The sequence below is a fragment of the Vipera ursinii genome (assembly GCF_947247035.1).
Source record: "Vipera ursinii genome assembly, chromosome: 2".
Taxonomy (NCBI): domain Eukaryota; kingdom Metazoa; phylum Chordata; class Lepidosauria; order Squamata; family Viperidae; genus Vipera; species Vipera ursinii.
The window spans coordinates 232,209,525-232,233,489 of NC_139513.1; the positions used below are offsets into that span (position 1 = coordinate 232,209,525).

At 37.5% G+C, this 23,965-nt stretch overlaps 2 protein-coding genes across 10 annotated transcripts in view; one reads left to right on the top strand and one right to left on the bottom strand.

Annotated features, from left to right (window-relative positions):
• Positions 1-11,534, bottom strand: part of AGTPBP1 (ATP/GTP binding carboxypeptidase 1) — a 74,167-nt gene extending 62,633 nt beyond the window's left edge. For 5 of the 6 annotated variants that reach the window (XM_083355859.1, XM_083355856.1, XM_083355858.1 and 2 more), the window contains exons 1-2: positions 11,256-11,534; positions 6,149-6,240 (exon numbers count right to left, since the gene is read on the bottom strand). In XM_083355859.1, coding sequence (XP_083211985.1) covers positions 6,149-6,180 — 32 coding nt within the window. In that variant the 5' untranslated portion in view covers positions 6,181-6,240; positions 11,256-11,534. The remainder of the gene's footprint in view (positions 1-6,148; positions 6,241-11,255) is intronic. The other variant, XM_083355854.1, reaches the window with a different exon arrangement.
• A 9,393-nt stretch (positions 11,535-20,927) lies between these two features.
• NAA35 (N-alpha-acetyltransferase 35, NatC auxiliary subunit) overlaps positions 20,928-23,965 on the top strand; it is a 29,488-nt gene continuing 26,450 nt past the window's right edge. Inside the window, exons 1-4 of one of the 4 annotated variants that reach the window (XM_083355861.1) lie at positions 21,034-21,155; positions 21,431-21,544; positions 21,629-21,946; positions 23,770-23,803. In XM_083355861.1, coding sequence (XP_083211987.1) covers positions 21,823-21,946; positions 23,770-23,803 — 158 coding nt within the window. In that variant the 5' untranslated portion in view covers positions 21,034-21,155; positions 21,431-21,544; positions 21,629-21,822. Of the gene's footprint in view, positions 21,169-21,430; positions 21,545-21,628; positions 21,947-23,769; positions 23,804-23,965 lie in introns of all 4 variants that reach the window. The other 3 variants (XM_083355863.1, XM_083355862.1, XM_083355864.1) reach the window with 3 other exon arrangements.

Consider the following 23,965-nt stretch of genomic DNA (forward strand, 5'->3'; position numbering starts at 1 on the left):
CCTCCTTGATCTTCACCTCCTCTGGGTTCAAAATCAAAGCCTTTTCTTTTTCCTTTATTTCATTCTCCAGTTCTTTCCTTCTAGTTTCCACTGCACGTCTATGTCTATTATTCATATATATCAACACCCCTCTCATATAGGCCTTGCTAGCATCCCAAACCATATCCATAGAGGTACCCTTATTCATATTCATCTCAAAAAAATCCTTCATCCGCTGTTTGCATTCTTCCACATTTCTCTGATTTCTAAACAAATTCTCATTTACGCGCCATGAGCGTCTATCTCCTCTTTCCTTATCAATCTCCAACCACACTGGACTGTGATCAGAGATAGTTCTTGCGCAGATTTTCACCTTTTTAGTTCTCAAAAGAAAATCATTAGTCAACAAAATAAAATCAATCCTCGAAAAAGATTGGTGTCTATCAGAATAAAATGTATAATCCTTCTCCTGCAAATGTCTCTCACGCCAAATATCTCGCAATTCCAGGTCATCCTTCATTTCAAAAAAAGATTTAGGCAGTCTAGCGTGACTTGGAATGCGCTTAAAGGCTCCAGCCTTATCCAACTGTACATCCATAACTCCATTCCAGTCCCCCATAAAAATAAAGGATTTATAATCCAACTGGGTAAGCTTTGTATGAAGTAAACTAAAAAAGTCAGCTTGTTGTTGATTTGGTGCATATAATCCAACTAAAAGCGTCTTTTTACCTTCAAACAACAGCTCGATCATAACATATCTTCCATGCTTATCTGCTTCAATTAGGTCCGCTGTTAAGGCACTTTTAACATAAACAACCACTCCATTTTTCTTATTCTCTGCAGAAGCAACAAATTGCGTACCCAGCCTCGAGTTCAATAAGTACTTTTGATCCAAAACTCTAATATGCGTTTCTTGCAGGCATATAACATCTATCTTAAATTGTTTTAAATATTGAAAAACTTTCTTCCTCTTCTGCGGTGAGTTTAGTCCATTAACATTCCAGGTTAAAAATTTAGTTGCCATGTATATCCCCGAAAAGCTCTTGGACCACAGCTTTGATAGGACTGGTTACTTTAGGCCGTGCTCCTCCCACAGCTTGGCTATGAATGCGTTGTGAAGAATCTGAAGACTTTTGCTGATCTTGTTCTTTTATTTTCTTTGCTCGTTTTAAAGCAGCACGCGTCACTCTTTGCTCTCTAGGATCATCCAAAGAGATTGTAGCTTGATCTCCTCCAGCACCATTTTCCTCTGTTTCCTCCTCTTGTTGTTCTTCTTCTCCAGATCCCTTTCCAGCTTCCAGGAGCGTTAATGGGGTTGCTTTTAAGACATTATTGTAGAAATCACGTGCTTGTTTCACAGTAATCAGCCTATACCTTTTACCTTCATACATCACCATCAGCCCATCTGGAATCTCCCATCTGAACCTTATATCTCTTTGCTTGAGCTCTTGCACAAGAAATGTATAGTCCTTTCTTCCCCTTAAAATCCTTGGAGGAATTTCTTTTAAAACCAAGACTTCTTGTTCAGCAATCACAAAGTATTGAGATAGACTTTTGTTATTGACCAAATATTTATGTTTCACCATAATTTGCAAATAAATTCATTAGAAATCCTACAATGTGATTTCCTGGATTCTTTCCCCCCATTTTGTCTCTCATAGTTGAGGTATACCTATGATGAAAATTACAGGCCTCTCTCATCTTTTTAAGTGGGAGAACTTGCACAATTGGTGGCTGACTAAATACTTTTTTTGTCCCACTGTAGGTTATGGGAAGAATTGATATTTGTTTGTAACCTTCTAAGGGGTGAAGAGCCATCAAATTTGTTTATACTTGTGATGAAGATTGGAAATAGCTTCTTTATATATTTTGTTTCTTTTTCCTTTCTTTCTCTGAGTTTAATTTTCTTAGTTTCTATTACTGTCTTTAAAATCTTCAATAAAAATCACATATGTACAAACATACATGTACAATATAAGATATATATAAATGGAAGCTGTTACTAGATTCCCACAATTCTGAACAATTTTTGTCCTGTCCCTAGTTTCTCATTTTGGAGAAAATTGTTGAGAAGGTGATTGGGCTACATCTTCAAAGAGTCTTGTAGAAAACAAATTATACATTTCTCTCAGTCAGGTTTCACACCATACATAGTACTGAGAAGTCTTGGTCACTTTTCAATGAACTCTGGCAGAGTCAGGATGGGATGCAACCATCCTAGTTCTTGAACTCTTAGCAGCCTTTGATATCATCAACCATGGTATCCTTCTAGAATACTTATGATTAGATTTGGGGAACATGGAGTTTCTGTGATTTTCTTTTCTCCAAGGTCAATATTGATAATGGGGAAGAGGTTGCCAGGTTCCTGTATTATACAAGGTTTGACACTTTCACTCCTGTTGTTTAACATATGAAGTTGCTAAGTGAGGTGCTGTCTATTAAAGTCGTCAATGGTACAGGGCCTAACTACTTTAAGCACTTTCTATCTCTCATAGTGTATGTCTGCTTGTTTGGACACTGTGGGCAAGCTCTGGGCCCCATCAATTAAACAATGTCACCTGATAAGGCAAGATAGGAAGTAGGCCTTCTTTGCTACTGTTTTTGCTCTTTGGAACAGGGCAAAAGATTTATATGGTTACCACCCTGGTCTTATTTTCAAAAATATCCTTAAAACCTACTTTTTTTCCTCCTAGCCCTGAACCAATTTGAACAATGTGGTCCTAAGGATGCTCCTCTACGCTGCTTCATTCAATTCTGTACACATCATGAGCTGGGCAGCATTAAAAATTTAATTAATTTAACTTAAAGTTTTGACAGTATATTTTAGAAACAATTTTCACTTTCCCTAGGAAACTTACATTGAGAGACTGGTCATGTAACAAACAGAAATATTTCATTAAAATGTTTAATGATTTAAAATATCAGTAAAATATACGTAACTTCCATAGTTTAAAAAAAACAGTATTAGGGAAATTTTGGCCATTATCAGTATGATATGATATGAATTAATTGAGCATTTTGATAGTTTGAATAAATGTTGCTCAATATTTTGAGTAACATTTCTTTGTTTCAATACTGCTACCCTTTTTCAGGCTTTCCAACTTACCGAAAAATATTTTCCTCTTGCCAAGACTGAGGGGAGTTGTCCAGAGTTACCCACTTTCCAAGAGGCTTAAACATCCTGACTGTAACATGGAATCGATGACTACGCCTCATTCCTGCATTCTTCTAAAAATGCCTTCATCCAAACTGAAAACTAAGTGTAACCTATAGCTTAATCATTCCTTAAACAGTGATCTAATTCTAGAGCCAGATCAAGACATAACTGCTATATGGTATGTTACCAGGCAACCACTTCATGTCATAAGGCCATAGTTCCTTCAAGACTATACCTAGAAACCTTGAGATTGTTTTACAGAATTCAGAAGACTGATTCTGGTACAAATGTAATAGTAATATTTCTCTGGAATTAAGTTTTATTCAAAACAATAAAAGGGTCATTTCACAAATATGGCATTCCTTCATGTGAGCATACCTATTTTACATAACCAGAAAACCATGATTAGACAAAATTTTCAGGCTATATTATCTTTACATACAGTAAATGTGATTAAGCTGCATGCAAGTTACACAGCCAATTATAATTATTTCCACCCAATATTTCCTGGTATTTATACCTTTCATAGTACATAAAGCAGTTTGGAAAAGGAACAAATAAAAACAGCAATTTTCAACAGGCACAGCCTTTGGATCCATCCGCTCAGCAAGGACAAAAATATATTATTTTTCATAATTTATTAAATATTTCTCTATTTCTATGGGTAATTCGCAGAATTCCATTTCCATTTTTTGGAATATCTGTTAATATTTTATTAACTACTCCATTTCTTTTTAATATTTTTTTCCATTTATCTCCAAAGTTAAAATATAACTAATTGTTCTATTTTGAACAAATGTAATTTGTTTTAATTTAAGTGTTTTATTTTAAAATGATATTTCTTAAATGTACAGACATTGTATTAAGGATTTGTGACAAAATATTTATTTATTTATTTATTTATTTATTTATTATTAAATTTCTATACCGCCCTATTCCCGAAGGACTCAGGGCGGTTTACAGGGCAGCATAAAATACAATATAAAAATAATATAGAATTAAAATACATGAAATTAATTAATTTATTTTATTTTTTATTTTAATTCCATTTATATCCCGCCCTTCTCCAAAGACTCAGGGCGGCTTACAAGCTTAGCATTAAGCAATTAAGCAATTAGCAATTAAGCCCAATTAAAACAACATTTAAAAAGCTAAAACCCCTTCAGTCCAGGCCTGATAGATAAAAAAACCAGGTTTTCAGGTCCCGGTGAAACGAACGCAGATCGGGGGCGGTCCTCAGTTCCACGGGTAAATCATTCCAGAGGGCAGGCACGCCCACAGAGAAAGCTCTTCTCCTAGGAATAACCCGCCGGCATTCCCTAACCGGCGGTATCCTGAGAAGGCCCTCCCTGTGGGAGCACACGGGACGAAGGGAGCTTGATGCCGACAGCAGGTGTTCCCTCAGATAACCCGGACCCAAGCCATTAAGGGCTTTATAGGTCATCACCAGCACCTTGAATATGCACATAGTATTCTTACTGATACTCTGCTACCTATTATGTCCCACAGAATACCCTCACAAGATAAAGAAATTGAAAAAAAATGTTTGGTGTAAAAGGTTTGTCGACAGCTTACACAAAAGTTGAAATCTGACAAGCATGCAGACATAACTAATTGATATGAGGTATGAAAATATAGAAAGGAAAATATTCTGAACTGAGTATGTTACAAATTAATCAAATGCAAGGAAAAAATGATACAATCTCATCTAGAACATAATATTTGATTCTTAGAATGAGAACATTTAAACTTCCTTATTTTGCAAACAATATTATATAAGATCTATCAAATGTTTCCCTATTGTAAAACATTGTAAGTGTATGTATCCTATTCCACACTATTTCTCAAACATATATCTGCTAGGAAAAATCAGGCCTTATAAAAAATAATCATTCCAGATGTAGTACCTTTAACATTGGTATCATTGGCTTAGCTGAAAGAAATTCTCAGATAGAAATATAAAAAAATAATGCAAAACACAAATACATTTATATTATTTTGGAATACATAGTGCATAGAACCTGAGCCAATTGTGTCTCAAGCTATGAGTTATATATACAGTACTGCCAATATCTACACAGAAGATGAAAGGATAAACAGTCCTAACTGAGGACAGAAAATTCAAAGCTATGTAGCAACACAAAAATGCTCAACAAAAATAAATAGAAAGAAAATCTAAAAAAAACAGACATGCAATGGCTGTTTAGCTGATGAGAGCTTGGTACTTAACATTTTGCTTCATGTCTTATGTTTTTCTAATAGCTTGCACATCTAACACGTTCAAATGCAACAGAGATTCCACATAATCAATTATCTTTTAGTTCAGTTATTTAATCCAAACAGTATTTTTGCACACTACAAGTAAAACTTATTCTCGTAATTATATATAAAAAGGTAGTAATAATTTTAGTTTTACAGAAAACCTACTGAACATAGTCCCCCTCTGCAAGAAAATTCTTTTCAATGTTTTTTTTCAATTAAACTTAAAAATGTTAATAATTTTGAAGATTATTACGTAAAAATAATATTAAGATACACTTAAATACATTAAAACTATCATCTGGGCATAAAAGGAAAAATAATCAGTTCAATTTTATGAATCAGATTTTGGGTTATGAAAATATATATCATTTTCATAAACAAAGGTAACTTCAAAAAGATTCTTACTGTTAGAAAATATTGTAAGATATTAGAATTTCATGGCAAAAGATTAGTTCTTTTATTTTTGCAAGAAAGCCTTCTGTGTTAAATCTTTGGAAAATGCCATGGTATACTAATACTACTTTTTCAAATACACATATTTCAGTTTTCAATTAACTTTTTTATAATCAGGTTTGCTATCACATAATCAGGAACATTATCATTTTGAGTATACTTACACTTAAACTTCAAAGATTAAAATCAGGAGTTGCAAAAAAAAATGAAAGAGAAGACAAGAAAGGAAAAAAAATCCAATTCTTACAAATCAGAATTTTTTAAAAAACACAATAAAATCATTTTCTTACTGATTACCTTTTTTCTGTTGCCATTTTCAATTTATTCATTCTGGAGAGTTTTTTGAGATTTTATCACAAAAAGATCAGTTGTTCATATCAACATATTATCTGAAAAAGAATGAAGCGTATACAAGTATATGCACACAGACTATTTGGCAGATGAAGTTGATGTAATGTATACTTAGTAAGTAATGTAAAAATGGGGCTAAGAAAAAACACATAATTTGCAATCTCTAAAAATTACCAGCTGCATTAAAAAGGCTCCAGAAATACAGATTAGGACTGTAATTTCAGTTATATTTAATTAATGGTTTGATTACAATTATTGCAGCTGGTTAGGAAAAAAGGAGAAGGAATGCAAAAATTCTGAAATTGGGAACTGCATATGAGCACTCCTTTTTTCATATAACCTGCACATCCATCCATTCCTTGTTGGCAGAAAACCAGCAATCTGGCTTCACTAGTTGGCTGATTAGATTCCTATTTCATGGTTTGTATCCTTTACGAGGTAGTCCTTGATTTAAGACCACAATGGAGCCCAAAATTTCTGTTGTTAAGTAAATCATTTAAGTGAATTTGGCCCCATTTTACAACCTTTATTGCCACAGTTCTTAAGTGAATCACTGCAGTTGATAAATTAGTAACCCAGTTACTGAACAAAAAAGTGCTATTTTTATTACTATGAACATGTTTGTTCAAAGGTACAATATTTAAAACCTTAGCATAATCTTTAATTAGTTAATAGATACAGCTTTTTAAGGAAAATCTGTAACTGAGAATAGCATCTTGGCATTTTGAGTTAGTATGGTAATGTAGTTTTAATAATTGATTGAGGCAAGAATGTTTATGCATTAAAAACTGTACTGAACCTATATAGTGGTAATACTGAATTGCCATCTTCTTATGACCTACATTGGTGGTCCATGTTGTATGCATGATCATGTTTATATTGGTCAGTTTTGTCCTGTAAGATATTTCTGTGAAGGCTGGTCAGGTAAGTCCTTGCTACTGAACACTTGTTCAGCGACCGTTCAAAGTTACGACACGCTAAAAAGTGAGACTTATGACTGGTCCTCAAAGTTGAGTACTTGTAGATAAAACTTTTATTGTGCAATTACCCAGCTTTCATAACATATTTAGGAGATAAGGTAGCCCAGAAAATAGGATTTCCTTCTTGTAACCACACTGCATCCTTTCAAAAATTCTTCAGCCACTTCCCTCTGAAGCATCTTTTAGTGCTCCACATCCTTTTTGCGCTATAATACCAAAGATCTTATATTAGATCTTATACTTGATACTGAAAACAGTTTGAATAATGCTATTTCTTATGCTAGCAGATATCTTTGCTACTTTTAAAAATCCCTTCCCTAATCACGCACCTTATTTTTTTTTCTATTTTGTGCCTTGATTCAGACTCATTTCCTAGAGGCTACCTGGGAAAGACCATTCAGTTTTCTTGGCAACAAATTTGAAATTGGTTTGCCACTGCCTTCTTGTTATGACTGACCCCAAATTACCCAGCTGGCTTTGTGCCTAAAGCAGAACAAGAATTCAGGATCTTCTGGTTTCTGGCCTTGTGCTTTTAACCATTATACCAAACTGGTTCTCCATAAATTTAATAGAGATATCAAAATAAAAGGCTGTCCTTTATTGACAATATGTTGTTAGAAAAATCATTTCTGTTTTGTTCTATGGAAAATGCTTTCCCATGACTTTATTGTTATACTTCTTAAAGCAATGTAAGGAATCAAATGTGTACACACCCCCATGCCATGGTCCTCATTATAACTACAACATGGACAGCATTTTGGGCACTTGTAAAATGGCTAACTAGTTGCAGTGTCCCATGATCATATGACTACAATTTGCAACTCTTTTGACGGGGTCTGGCCAAAACGCCCATTCAGGAGAATGGATTTCCACTTACAACGACATGATTCATTTAACAATCACCATAAAAACAACTGTAAAACCAGTCTTGTCATATGGTTGCCTCAACTTACAACAGTCATGACTTACAACTGAAATTCTGGTCCCAATTGCAGTCATATGTTGAGGACTACCTGTACATGACTAGGGATCAGTTTTCAACATTATAACTGTATTAAGCCACCAAAAATAAATCTCCACATAGATGAATGATTTTATATTTCTAGTTAGGGAAAAAATGAAGGCTATAATTATTTCTTACAAAACATTATTAAAATCAAGTGTCATTAACTCAGCCAAACATTCCTATATTTGGATAAAGCAAGAAAGTAGCCAGCGCTATGATCAAATTCACACATCACATTTATGTGTGTCTTTAAATGTGTGTCTTCAAAAGTGAGTCACATTAAGGAGAGTGAAATCCATCTGGTTATTGCATTAACAGCCTCACACCTTATTAAAGAATAAGGTATACCGTATTTTTCAACAATTACTCCAGACAAGCTTCATTGTTAAAATAGTTCCAAATCTATTGTGTAAGGTTATTCCTTTGTCCAACAAAGGGAAGTGAGGCTCTTTAAAGAGGCATTCACTGGTTATCATGGATGTATTTTTCTCAAGTGATAAAATAGGCTGTGGATAGAATTCTAAATATTGCAGTACATGTATTAGTCTCAATAGCCATTTTAGTATAGTAATTAAAGAAATCAGGCTATTCAGTTCTAATTAAAGAAATCAGGCTATTCACCTTAGGCATGAAGCCAGCTAGGTGTCTTTGGTCAGTGTCTTCTCTCAACTGTAGGAAGATGGCCATCACTAATCACTTCCATAACTACTGCTAAGAAAGTTGCAGGGACTAGTGCAGGCAACTGCCCAATGTCAACACTGATTCAAACACACAGACCCAAATCTCTACTTCTAACACCTTACGTTGATTATTCAATCTTTTCAGTGTTTACAAATGTTCATTTTGTATTTTTTTTAAATATTAAATACGAATACTTGCAGGATCCCATGAGATCCAAAAGTTGGACTTTACCAATTACTGGTTATATCAATTTGGCCTCTTACTCATGAAAAATTCCCCGATCCAACTAAGAATTCCATAAATGGAAGGAACAGAAATGATTTTATTTCCCTGAGCAGTTTCCCAGTTTCTTCTCTCCCAAGTATAACCAAGAACCCTGATGACTACAGAGTTTTACCATATAAATTTACATTCATGAAAAAAACTATTTGAAATGAAATATCTTCTACTTCTGTTGAAGTCTGCATATGATTTATTACAAGGGGTATTTGTTTCCCAACTCACTGAAGCATGCAGTTGCTTAAAGACCCTATGCAAACTAATGATTCACCAGAGCTTTCTTTGACCTCTCCTTATTATCAAGCCATTGAATCTTAAATAAATCACTGTATTACTAAATAAAAGCTTCTGTGTTTGGCAAATGAGATTCAAAAACCTCACTCAGAAATGCTTTATGTCATAAATATGCAAACATTTGGAAACCGTGCTACAGCTGCTATTTCTACTGGACCAACATCTGCTTAATATAAATATTTTATAGCAACATGGGGTGTAGAAGGCTAAAGCTTCACTCTATGTAAACTAACTTTACGGATACAACATTTCTGGATGCAAATTAAGACTATCTTGTGCTGTCAGTGTACCTTCAAATGATAATAAGAAACAGATGTTTGGCTTTTCCTCATGCCTTTTTTTACCTAGAAATATCTTAATATGCCTCACTCCAGCCATGTCTGGTTAAAAAACACATCAAATGAAACTATAATTTATTTTAATCAATGTCTCTTGAACAAGCTATATAATACTGAGACATAAACTAGGCTTTATAAATTATAATACATCTGCTGAGTCAAAGCCAAGCACATCAACAGCAGGATTCTTTCACTATACCTAAACAAGGCACTAGCCATTAGAAGAAACTGAAAAACTGGCATCCTTTACACACCTTTCTCCAGATCCTCCTCCCCACAAATACACAAGTGTGTCATGCTCCATAACACTTATAGCAGGCATTAGGCAGAAAAGAACAGTTGGGTTTGAATTTGAAACACCTGCGCAAATATCCATGAGAACAAACTGGGTTTTACTGAGCTGTACTGGAATTCTAACCATATACAATTTCATGCTGCTTATCATCCATACACACTGAACGCTGCAGTGTGTTGATTAAGATTTTTTTACAAAAATATTCTTGGCTTCCATTTGGACTTTTAACCATTTTAACTACATTGCTGTTTCTATAAATCATTTTTTGTGATAAGGGGGAAAAGAGGGGCTATTTTTAAAAAACCCACCCTCCCCAACTGGGTGTGAAAACTAACAAGTCATGCCTATTTAATAAACAGAAAACGCCACCCAACATTATTTCACTGCGAAGCCTATCAGGCACAATGCTGTAAGATTTCAAACCCAAAAGATACACCGGTCCAAAAAAAGACCCTGTGACATATAATAATAAACCTTTATTGTCAAAGTACAACATGTGTACATTGAGATTAGCTGAGCCTCCCCCTGTGCTCTCTCCCCCCAACACACAGTGACAACAAACCCTCCATCCCACCACACTATGTGAACCAACTACACCACACACCGGCCCCCCCAAGTCAATTCTGCATAAGATTATGTCCCATTTAAAAGCCTAACAGCCCACGGATAAAAGCTATTTTTCAGCCTGTGGGTACGGCTGGCTAATGAAGGTGAACTCCTCTCAATAAACGTTGAAAAAGATGATACTCCTTGGAGAGAAAATATTGTGTGGTGTGTCTGTTTGTGTGTGTGTGTGTGTAATGGTAGGGAGGCCAGCCATTCCAGAATACAGCTTCTATTCTAGCCACCTCTCCAGTGGCCATTTCCAGAAGCCACCAATTCCCTTGGCTAAACTGCCCCCTTTCCATATTTATCCGTTTTGCTGCTGGTGCTGCTGCCGCCAGAGGTCAGAACCACTGAAAGCTCCGCCGGCAGGCAAAGCTTATTAAAGGCAGCGTTTCCCAACCTTAGGAACTTGAAGATGCGTGGACTTCAACTCCCAGAATTCCCCAGCCAGCAAAGCTGGCTGGGGAATTCTGGGAGTTGAAGTCCACGCATCTTCAAGTTCCTAAGGTTGGGAAACGCTGGTTAAAGGGACAGTCAAAGCGAGCGTCCTTCCACCCAGGGCTAGGTCAGTCACCTTTTCAGGTAGGGGGCGGCGATCTTTCTTAAGGTCCGGGCGCTGGTACCTCAGCTTGCATCTCCTTCGGAGAGAAGATGGAGGGAGAGAGAGAGGGCAGGCCGGGCTCCGGAGGGAGGCAGGTGAAAGGAAGTGGGGCCAAACCCAGCGCCGAAGGCGCCAATCCCCACTCCCGCGGAGAGGCAAGGAAAGCGGACGCGGCTCCGGTGTCGCCGAGCCGGGACTCTCCGCACGCGCCCGACGGGTGAACGAGGACGCGGCAGAAACCTGCCCGCATCCTGGCGACGTCACCGCGTTCTCCCCTCCTCCGCCTCCTCCTCCCCCCACCACCACGCGCGTGCCAGCCGCAGCGCGCGCATGCTCCTCGCCCAGGGCGGGCCGAGCGGCTAAATGCCCTTCCCCTTGAACTGCGGTCTTTAGTCTCTCCCGCCAGGGATGGCGCGGGGAAGGAGGATTGAGCCATTTTCTCTCAGCACGTGCTGCTGCCTACCTGTTGTTTTTTTATTTTTATATACTGGATTTCATCTATCTATCTGTCTGTCTGTCTGTCTGTCTATCTATCTATCTATCTATCTATCTATCTATCTATCTATCATCTATCTATATATTATATTATATACTATATATTATAATATAATATATATTGTGTATATATATAATTCCTCCGAAATAGGGATCCCAGTTCTCAGTCGTCTAGTTAAAATGGGTGTCTTAAACTGACCTAACTGTAATCTAAATTTGGTTTTCAAAATACATTCTGTGGGGAAGCCCTTTGTGAGTTTTCCTAATTTGTAAGTATGCTTTCCACGTTAGAAGCCTCCTGTGGGTGCTCATTTCCTGCACCATTGTTAGTTGCAATAACTGCAAAGAGATGCTGTCCGTTTTGTCACTACTTCATATCAGTGTCTTATGTCCTTATTGTCGATTATTTCTGTTTAATTTCATTAGCTACTAGAGTCATTTTAATATAGTTATTAAAATTGACTCTTAATTTTGAAACAGTAATCATTCTAATGTATCATTCTCCCTTATACATTGCATCACTACATCTCAATTCAGTAATAATATTAATTACAACTTTCCACGCTTTCAGTATTATAAGCCAGTTTGGTCCAGTGATTGAGGCATCACGCTAAAAATCAGGAGCCTAAGAGTTCAAGTCCTGCCTTAGGCATGAAAGCCAACTGGATGACTTTGGCTAGTTACAGTCTCTCAGCCCAACCCACCTTACAACAGTTGTTGTGGGTAAAATAGAAGGAGGAAGCTGCTGCCTTTTATGGCTAAGGCGGGACCTAAAATCATAGTCTTCTATTTTCTAGCCTAGTGCCTTAACGCACTGACTAGACCAGGGGTAGGCAAACTCGGCTCTTTTATGACTCATGGACTTCAACTCCCAGAATAGCTGGCTCAGGAATTCTGGGAGTTGAAGTCCATGAGTCATAAAAGAGCCAAGGTTGCCTACCCCTGGACTAGACCAAACAATTCATTCCTCTGGAACATGTGTAATGTGACCTTCACTGGAGTAAACCGAAGTTTATAGATTTACAGAGACTGGGTTGGTTCAAATCAGGCTTATTAATGAAGTACTTGGACAATTGGTTCTAATTATCACTTTGATTGAACTGACTGAATTTACATAATTATACTTCTCATATTGGTATGAAATGAAAGCACAAACATCATTTGTTTATTCACATTTCTTTTACATATTAGTGAAACCTATAATATTCAGTGTAAAAGATGTACAAAAATTCAGAAAATCCAAAATGGAAAAACTATTTTTTTCCAGTAAAGTGCATGTATTCTGAATGAAAAAGAACTAACTGGGCTTCCGGATCTGGATCCCGGCGCAGCCAGACATGCGAGGGAATCGTTCCTCGCGTCGCCTGGATTTCTTCATCGGGGGGCCCCTGTAAAGGGGTTGAAAGTTGCCCTGGAGGGCTGACAAGCAGGGGAGAGGTATCTCCAGTCAGTGGTAGAAGGGTGGCAGCCCTCCTGTCAGCTTGGAGCTACTCTCCGAACCAAAGAAGAAAGGATCAGCCACTCCCATGGCCCATCGTTTAACTGTCTCCTGCCAAAGCCAAAATTACAATAAAGCACTTTAAAGCATTTGAAAACTGGGTGAGAATTGCCTTCTTCTTTTCCTAATTGTCTACTCTTCCTGTCAAAGCTTTCCGAATTTGTTTCCCCTTCCTAGGAGAGAGGGAAGGTTTCCCCACCCCACACCCTAATAGCGGCCTTTGTCTACATTGGGAGAGAAAAGAAAAAGCCTTGAACTACATGATACTGATTAATTCGACTTACTGCCTTTCTACCTTTGGCCCAAAATTCCTATATTAAGAGAAATGGACTATTCTACCTATCAATCTAAAAAAGGAGACAAAAAAGAAAAATCTGTTACAGCAAGTGAATACCATTGGCAAACAAGCTTGCTTACATTTTGGACTGACCTTGGCATTAAGATAAAAACCTGAAACAGCTGGGGATGAATTTGGCTTAGACTTGTGGAGGTGGACACACTGATTTTTCTTTGAAAAATAGCCTCCACTAAGGACTATTTATAATTACTACAAAATGGAGAACGATCAGCCACAAACCTCACTTGACTATAATCTTATATTTGAAACAATCTATAGAGTCACTGAGATGTCTATCTCCAGATTAAATAATTTACATGCCAACTTTAATTTACAAACTGCAACCCAGACTTCAACTAAAGAATTTACACTTCAGAATATAACAAACTTGGAAGATACTACTACTGAGACAGAAGAATATAAGCAACAACAAAAAAGTACTGAAAAAAACTATTATCCAAAACCTGACTTTATTCAAGGAACCTACAATTATTAAAGTACAAAGAACTACTACTATGACAGACAATCCTAAAGATCAACAACAAACTAGGGAAAACTTAATACTCAACTTTTGACCCTTTCTATAACTGAAGCCTGTAACTTCAGAAGTACACTACAGGCAAGATAGTGATGCCAACATAGAGGACGCCGAAGACCAACTAAGACAACCTGGGGAAAGACTGGACAGTCAACTACTAACTATAACACTGCATAAGATTTTCTCCTTAAAACAGATCAACCCAGATGGAAGAAGCAGCCAGACTGAACTGCAGAAAGAGCAAATAATAACATGGCAACAATATAATGACTATAAATGGTTCAACCTTTGTACATCGCTGATGGTTGGATGACCTCCTCTGGTGCAGATAATATGCATGCGAGCAAAGGAAGACTTACTTGGCAATTTAAAGCCCTTTGTCAGGAAACCCGACTGGCAAAAAAACCCCTAGAGTTAGATTTTTAAAAAAATAATTCCTAGAGAACTATTATAGGTCATTTTGTTAATAATTAGTGACTTATTAGGATCTGAAATAGAAAATATTCATGAGATAGAATTAAAATGTGTTTAAGTACTTATTAGGCTTATTCCAAATATTATAAATTTATATATTGACATAATGGAAAATTGGCTTATGGATCCTATCTTTGATGTTAAATTTTGGTTATGTATAAGTAGAAGTAGATTGATAAAAATAGGCTCTCTGATTGGTAACTTGTGACATATCAGGATATGAAACAAACAATGTTTATTAGGTAGAAGTTAGCTATTTAACTATTGGGTGTATGTTAGATGATACAATCTTTGGAGTAATAAAATAAGGGAATTTTGGGTTCTGAATACTATTTGGGATGTCAAAGGTTAAACTTGGATACTACAATTAACATCAAAATTAGATAAAATCTAATAACAGGATATAGATATTCTTCATTAAATTGGACTGACAAAATCTTTTTAATTGACCATGCTATTCTTATAAATCTGTTATTTTGAATATGTTGTATTGAATGTTGATGGAAATAGAGAAGGATGCTATGATAACATAACCCGAGCTATGTATTGAAAACTCTGTTATTCAATTGATGACTACCCAGGTACCATGATGCTTTCTAGACATATAGGCTGTAAATTGAAAAAGTAATTAAAATTGTTTAAAAAACCTGGAAGCATTCACTATGTGAAAAGATAGTTCAATAACAGCCTTTTATTTCTAATTAATCAAGAACCCATAATTTTTGAATACTAATTGTTTGTCTCATGTTTACCTTCTAGTTCTAGTAAATTTGGATTCCTATTCTAGTTTCTTTTAGCTTACTATGTGTATAAGAAATTGGTGGAAGGGGTAATCTGGCACAACATAAGAAAAAAAATCTTGAGTAGCTTTCCATCCTGGTGTAAATGATTATCTAGCCTAGAATTTTGGGAGCTGTAGTCCTATTAGTGGAGGGCATCTGGTTGGGAAAACGCTGCTTCACATACTTTTTTGCATGCCTTAGACTTGAATTCAAAAAGGCTTGATTCTGAGCTGGATTATATTGTATTTCAAGCATTTTAATACATTGCAGTGTTAATATATGGTTTTATATTGTAACTTTTTGTATTGTCATATGGAAGTGTGGATTCTGTCTCAATTTTGATTTGGATATGTTATAACTCTTAATAAAGTTTTCCATGAAAATAGTTATATACTTAAAAGCCTCTATTTTACTGATAAATGTATATTCCAGAAAATAGGCACTTTAAACACTTAAAGAATGATAGTACAGTGTTAACAAAATATAATACTAATTCTAATCTGAACTGGCATATTCCTGCATGCTTATTCTCAAAGATGGAAACAATTATATATGATAGTAATTTTATGTCAAAATACTGTAAAATATCGGTGATCGGTGCTTCTTCTGGGCTCAGCAGAAGCGCCAGGATTAGCGCTGGTGCTGATCCTGGCGCTTCTGCTAAGCCCTGACAACCCTGCAGCTCCAGCCATCTCTCGCTCAGGCTTGTGCGGTGCTGCCACCAGCTCATTCCTTTCCCCCTCTACTGCTTGCCAGGTGCCAATGTACCACAGGTGGTACCCGTACCACTGGTTGAAAAGCCCTGCCTTATAGGACTCCAGTTTTTGTTAAGTAAAAAACATTGCTTGAATGAGGATCTAGTGCAGTGGCTTCATAATTTCCACATTCCCTTGCATATGTCTTCTTTTGTATATGTACTACTGATCTTTCCCAATCTGGAGGCTCACAATCTTGTTCCATATTTTTGCCATTGACCTATTAGCATTTGTAACTGCCTTTCCCCCTGTAGATTTAACAGTTAAATCACCATTTCATCCATTCCTGCTCCTTTCCTATCTGACTACTTTTCTATTACCTCTTCTATTTGACCTCAAATAAGCTAGCTAAATCTGGTGAACAGTACCCCAGACCTCCAAAGTAAGCAAGGCCAAAACTGTTTGTACATCTGTTCTTTCCTTGTGTTAATGCCAAAATGTCCAAAACTAAAATTCTATCTGCATAATACACTGAACAAACAAGCCAACTACCTTTCAGCTTAGCATGTTAAGCAAACTAAGCCCATGTGATATGGTTCAGTGTGTCATATGAACAGTCATTAAATGAACCATGTACAAATGCATCTTGTGAACACAGCACACTCGTGGATAAGAACAAGTCATTTATCCGCATACTTCTATCATGGTCCTCATCGTTGCTAACACTGTATCACAGCCACAATATCATTGGTTCAGCATGTTCAAAATCCCCTCTGATATGGGAACTCTGATGACACCTTGTTTCAAATCCCTAGACTTCTAACAGCTTCACATACCTATTTGAAAGTTATGAGATAGAATACAGAAGATCTTTCCTACTCCAATTTGCTTTCTGGGACTGACTCATCCTATAGGAGATATGTAGATATAGTGGTGCCATCTTGATCTACAAGAATGCCAGTGAGAACAAAGTAACAAATGTCATTGTTCCCTGATAGGACCAACACTTTATGTATTGCTCCATGTAGTAGTTGTTGTTCTCTTTGTGCTTACAAGTTTCCAGTGTTGTTTTTGGTTGAATTGTAAGTTACCTTAGAACCTTTTAATGTTAGAAAAACAGAGCATATTTCTGACATTTCAAAAGAATTGCAGAGAATATCTCAAGGAATAATTTAATTTAATTTTTAATTTATTAATATTTCTATACTGCCCTTCTCCCGAAGGACTCAGGGCGGTGTACAGGGCAAGAATAAAACACAAAGCTACAAAAATTAAAAGGTAATTAAATACATGCCCATAAAAAACAATAAATACATTAATAAAACCCCAGTAAAATGATAATCCCCCCTCAGGCCAGGCCGGCTTGTTCGAACAGGTATGTTTTCAGATCGCGGCGAAAGGAGCGAAGATCGGGCGCCGTCCGGAGCTCAACCGGTAACTGGTTCCATAGCTCCGGGGCGCCCACAGAGAAAGACCTCCCCCTGGGGGCCACCAATCTACATTCTCTGACCGGTGGCACCCTGAGGAGGCCCTCTCTGTGGGAATAGTATGCCTTGCTTGGTTTCCAAATGTTTCCTATTCCAGAATAGGAAAAGTGGCAAAGAATAGTCCAGACTTTGGGGTTAAAATGGTTGTGCTAATAATAGATTGTAGTAGGTTGTCTTCTTTCCCACGACTGTACATTTTTCCTGGATCCTTTATACATTCCTAATGTTCTAAGCAACATGTTTTGTTTTCTATAGCTATTCTTTAATGTTGCATTAATTTTACTATCTGATTCAGCTTTATTTCTTCTTATTTGGATAAAATTCCACAAGGCAATCAGTGTGATGTCTGGTTGCAGTAACATTGGTAAACATGAAGCTCTATCAAATGTAATATTTTGACATAAGCTTACATGACTGCATTGTACAACTTATCAACACATTTGTTTTTACTGAATTAGTTCTCATATGTACAGTACATGCTGAATTTTGAAAAATAAATTGTTTCTGTAGCTCAGAATCATTAGCTTCAGGGCTTCCTGGCACAGAGGAAGATTGCATGGTGAAGTCTATTTATATATCATTGAGCATTGAAATATTAAAAGAATATCAAAATCATGACGTACTTAAATATGTTGCTTTAAAAATTATAAGACAATAATGCTTTGATACTCTCCCAATCACTTCCTCTCCTCACCAGATTAAAACTCATGATTTCATTAGGATTAGAGTTGGGCAAGAAGCAATATAACATTCACTTTTAGTAATCAGTTTAAGAAAATAAAACCTTCCAAATTCATAATATAAAAACTTTTCACGAGAAATAAATTTAAAACCATTTTACATGGGAAGTAGCTTAGTATTATATAATTCCTGAAATCTGTTTTCAGTAATTTTCAAAGTCATTTTATTCATTTATTTTGAACTGCTCTTTGTAGCAGCAAGTGTAAAAACTTCTCATTTTGCTACTGGATTTTTTTAGGCACAGCAGGAACAAATTGTGATAGCAATCCATGTTTTGTTGAGCTGCAATTCTATTAGAACTTGGATGAGATGAACAATTGTAGCCTTGGTGGAGCAGTGGGCTAATGCCTCCTTAAGTAACACCAGCTGCCTGCAATTAGTGCAGGTTCACATCCCACCAGGCTCAAGGTTGACTCAGCCTTCCATCCTTCTGAGGTAGATAAAATGAGGACCCAGATTGTTGGGGGCAATAAGCTGGCTTTGTAATAATGCCGCTTGCCCCCCCAAAAGCCCTAATAAGCAGGCATATACATAGAATGAAGGCTATTGCTAAGCACATTGATTGTGCTTAGATTGTAAGCTGCCCTGAGAAGGGCGGGATATAAATGGGATTAAAAATAAAAAATAAATAAAAAAATAAAATTTATGGATGTGGAAGGGTTTTTTTGGATACATTAACCTTTTGGTTTGCCTGCACTCTCTTTTGTCATTAAAATTATTTCACAACAGCTCTATGAGCTCTTGATTTTAAAAAGGTTGTACTTTTTATGGCATATGTTCAGAAGTGAATGCCAAGCTAATTTTATTTTCTAGGCTTCTAGCTCTTTCAAAATCATGTTACAAGTTTTTTTTAGTATTATTCATCTATTTAAACTTCCGATCATTTGCATTGTAGTGTGGTGTTATACTGAATATGTTTACATTTAATTATAGCTTATATGGTAGCTTCTTATTGCAAGTAACATGCTATAAATCTTCCAAAAAGAATGTATTATTTATAGCTAGAGATATATTTAATGACTTCACAGAGTTGATTATGTTTATATTATATAATAGGCACAAATCAGCCAGTCACATTTAAGTTAAGTACATGGATGTATGGTTAGAAGCAAAGAAAAATCAGTACTAGCTACCCTGTATCTTAACCTACCTTTCTCAGTTTCATCCTCTGTGGTTTAATGATTATACTGGATTTAATTACTGGGTTGCCGTATTATTTTCTCTGCTACATCACCCCTCTCCACTCACACACACACACACACACACACACCTGCAAAATAAATAAAATAGCACTGGATTACATTAAAAGCTTGACTGCTTCATTTCCATCCCCGTTCACAGTTAGAGGAAAACATTGATGAGCACTGATGTTACTAATCAGCTAATCTGCAGGCAAACAACTAAGTTCAGAAAACACCAAAGCTTACAGAGTTTACTGTTTTCCAAATATGGAAAAATATGTAAGACCATTAAGTGGCTGAATTTTTACAACACAAGAATAAATGTAGAGGGCTGGATAAAGCCAGCCAAAGTGGCCTTTTTATAATTCAAGGAAATGAGACCCTAGGTAAGTAAATCATGGATCAATTAGCCATAGGACAGGGGTAGGCAACCTTTTATGACTCGTGGACTTCAACTCCCAGAATTCCTGAGCCAGCCATGCTGAGGGGAAAGGGAGAGGTTTCCATGCTGAGCCATGCTGGCTCAGGAATTCTGGGAGTTGAAGTCCACGAGTCATAAAAGAGCCAAGGTTGCCTACCCGCCATAGGATAACCACATCATGCAAAAAGAAAAAGCCACATTCCTACAGCTGCAATTTACAATATGGAAAAAGAACAAACTTGTTTAATTATGAGTAGGGCTCTCAAACTGAAATCAGACAATGCAGTGGGTGCATAAAGACTGCAAAGCTGAAATATGACTTTTGCGCAGGTATAAAGATTCAGTTGGTGGGGGGTACCCAAGAATTTCTCTATTTTCTGAGTTGGTTTGTGGAAAAGAACGGCGAAACTCGGTATCTCGAAACTATTACAATAAAAGCCCAATTTTCCTCAAGCAATTCAAGCAGTTACAATCTGGGTTGCCAGCTGGATTTTCTAAAAAAATAACTTGAGAGATTTCACATTTCAAAGAAACCCAACTCAAATAATCCCAGATTCTACACACATTTAAAAAAAACAAGATTAAATCCACAAAGAAATAGTTTTAAATAAATTATTTAACCTACTTAATACCCAGAATGTATTGTATAGAAAAATTTAGAGTACATTACATTTTAAAATGAAAAAAATGTAGAAACTCGGGCAGGCACACGCATTAAAAAAAAGAAAAATCCAGATCTGACTTTAAAACCCAGTTATTGCCAAGCGTAATTACCATTCGGAGCAGCGAGAGTTCCAGCAAAAAAAAAAAAAAAACAGCGACAGGAAATCCGGGCTGCGTTCTGCGGCTCCTTCTCTTCATTTTATCTCTATGGAAAAACAGGGTTCCACAGACCCTGGAATCCTCTCATCCGGGGTTCGTAAGTGAATAGAATTCTGCGCAAGCGCAGTAGCGGTGTGTGTAGTAGTGGTGGTGGGGCGTTCTGCCTGCGCTGCGGGCGGATGGTTTACGCTCCGGAAGGGAAGGGGAAGTAGGTTTTTTTTTTTTTTATTTCCAGCCGGCTGCGCGAGACCGGAGGGCAGAGGCTCCGAGGAGACCGAGCGAGCGACGCCCACCTCTTTTCTCCTCCCCACCCCGCGTCGCGCGCCGCCGGCTACAGAAAGAGCAGTTGCGGGGCTGAGAAGCAGCATTCCAGCGTCGCCACCATCTCCAGCGGACAGGCAGGTGAGTGGCCTGGGTAAGTTGTCCCTAGACTCGGTTTGTCGAGGAATCCTTCCTTGCTCTTCCTTTGGGATCGAGGGGTACCCTGCCTCTGCTTGGGGTTTTTGATGGGGCACCTCACCGATTTGGGGGTGAGACACAAAAAAGGCTTGTCCCAACTAGCCTCGCCCATTCACCGCCCTGAGTCCTTCGGGAGAAGGGCGGTATACAAATAAAATTATTATTATTATTATTATTATTATTATTATTATTATTATTATTATTATTATTATTCTCAGCAGAGCGATAGGCTTTCAAACTTACTAGATCGGAGGAGCAGAACGGTATTTTAAAGTCGCTAGCTCTGCTTTCTGGATACCCCGAGTCAGAAGCGAGTTGTGTTGACCCAGCGGGTGAGGGTCGGTCCATTGTATAAATCCGGAAAATTGGGTTAAAACACGTCAACTGTTGTCCCAAGGATGCTTTTTTCACTTCAGCTCTGAAGATTCTTGGATGAGAAGAGAAACGTCTTCAAAGGAAAAACAGAGTCCAGTTGCCTCGTGAAAAAGCATCTTTGGGACAACTATGACCTGGGTGACTGAGAATCGCCATAGATATGTCAACGTCACTTTGGCTAGCACTGCTAGAGTTTCCATGCTTAATGCCCTAACATCTGTGCAGGTTTAAGGCCATGGTTATGAAAGCTGCTGTAGAGGATGATGATTCAGGATGGGAGATGAATATAGCTGAGAAGATGGAAAAGGGTAACACAAGCTGGGTAGATATTACCCAAGATTTTGAAGATTGCTGTAAAGGTAAGTCATGCTGAATGGGGGTTTAGATAATGCTTGTAAACCTAAACAGGAATTGTGTGAGAGTATTATGAGAAAATGTGCAATATATAACCCAAAGATTTTTCTGAAGAGGATTGGGTGGGATTACTTGAAAGCATCAAATAGTTTGGATTACCCTGAATTGTCAAAACTCATTTACTGAAGAAACTGCTGAGTTCACCCAGTTCACTAATAGCATCAGATGACACAACCCTTTTTTTTATCTTGTATCTCCTCTTTCTCCACTTCTAGTATCACAACCAGTGGTGGGGTTCAGCCAGTTCACACCACTTCGGCCGAACCGGTAGCTAATTTTTTGTTGCCCAGGCCCAGAATGGACTTCTGGAAGCTGGATCCACATAGAGAACCGGTTGTTCACATATTTCAGACATGTCAAACACAAGGCCCGGGGGCCAGATCCGGCCTGCAAAGTGGTTTTATGCGGCCCGCGAAGCCATCCTGGAAACAGTAAGGGAACAGCCCCCACTGCCTTGGCCCTGGCCCAGAGACCCTCCTTCTGCCAGAGACCCTCAGATCTGTCCCACTCCTGCCCAGGCCCCCATAGGCACCCTTGATGCGAACGATGTAGAGCTGGCCATGCCCACCTAGTAGGCCATACGCACTCTAGCCATGCCCACCCATTAGGCCACGCCCACCCAGTCCATACCCACCCAGCCCCCTGAGGGCAACCGCAATGCTGACGCGGCCCTCAATGAAATTGAGTTTGACACCCCTGACATATTTGAATCCCACCACTGATCACAACATTGGTGTAATGAAAATGAAATATTGAACATTTTCCCACTTCTGAAATCTTCCCAGTTTTTTTCTGGGAATTTTTTCATAGTGACTGAACATTTCTGGAGTGCTTCTTTTCATAGCCTTAACTCTGCTCCTGAAGCCCATCCCAACATTCTAAATAGGTGTCAGAGTGATAAGAGATTTAGAGCAGGAAGGAGGCAATTCCTACTTCTCATTAAATCTGTCTAAGAGGTTTTTTGTTTAGTTTGGAATCTTAAGCCAGGGTTGGTTCCTGGTGACTGGACAAGTCCTTGCAGTTGTCTTGACAACAGTTTTTAGAAGTGGTTTGTCATTGTCTTTCTCCTAGGACTGAGAGAGATTGAGTGGGCCAGGATCACCCAGCCAACTTCATGCCTAGGCAGAACTAGAACTCACAGTCTCCTGATTTCTACTCTAATGCCTTAACATAATATCAAACTGACTCTCCTAAGCAGTTGGGCCTCCTGATATCTACATGTTTGAATAATGCAAAAATAGACTTTTGATAGGGCTGTGCTGAAGTTTCGGTACAGGTAGTCCATGACTTACAACCATCATTAAGTCTGGCAATTACAGTCATAAGTTGTGACAATTATAACCTGTTTTCAGGCAGTCATAAAGTGAAGGCCATGATCATAATGCAAACCCATTGTTCTCAAGGGGCCGTTTTTTGTTGGAAACTGGAAATAAACTTAGTTTCCACAAACCTGTTGTAAATCGATGTCTTGTGATTGCAGGGCACTGCAAATGACTATAAATGCAGGCCAATTGCCGATTGCCAAAAAATTTGGTCATCTGACCATGGGTGTGGAAATAATTGTTGGAACTTCCAAACCGGGTTATAAGTAGCTTTTAAGGGTTGGTTGTAACTTCACATGGATGGTTAAACAACTGGTCATAAGTCATGGACTACATGTACAAATATATCCTTTCACAGTGTGAATTTATTTTTAATTATATGATGTATATGATATAAAACATTTGGAGTGTTTTTCTAATGAACTCATTTGTAATTCTTTTTATAGAATTGAAGTTAGGAGAGTTGCTTCATGACAAACTGTGAGTTTTATCATAAGAACAGAAGTTTATACTTGTTATTTATATATTCAGATGTGAAACAAATGATCCTTGCCTCATTTTAGAAGTACATTCTGACATTTTTTTTTAAATCCCATTTATATCCCGCCCTTCTCTGAAGACTCAGGGCGGCTTACAATCTAA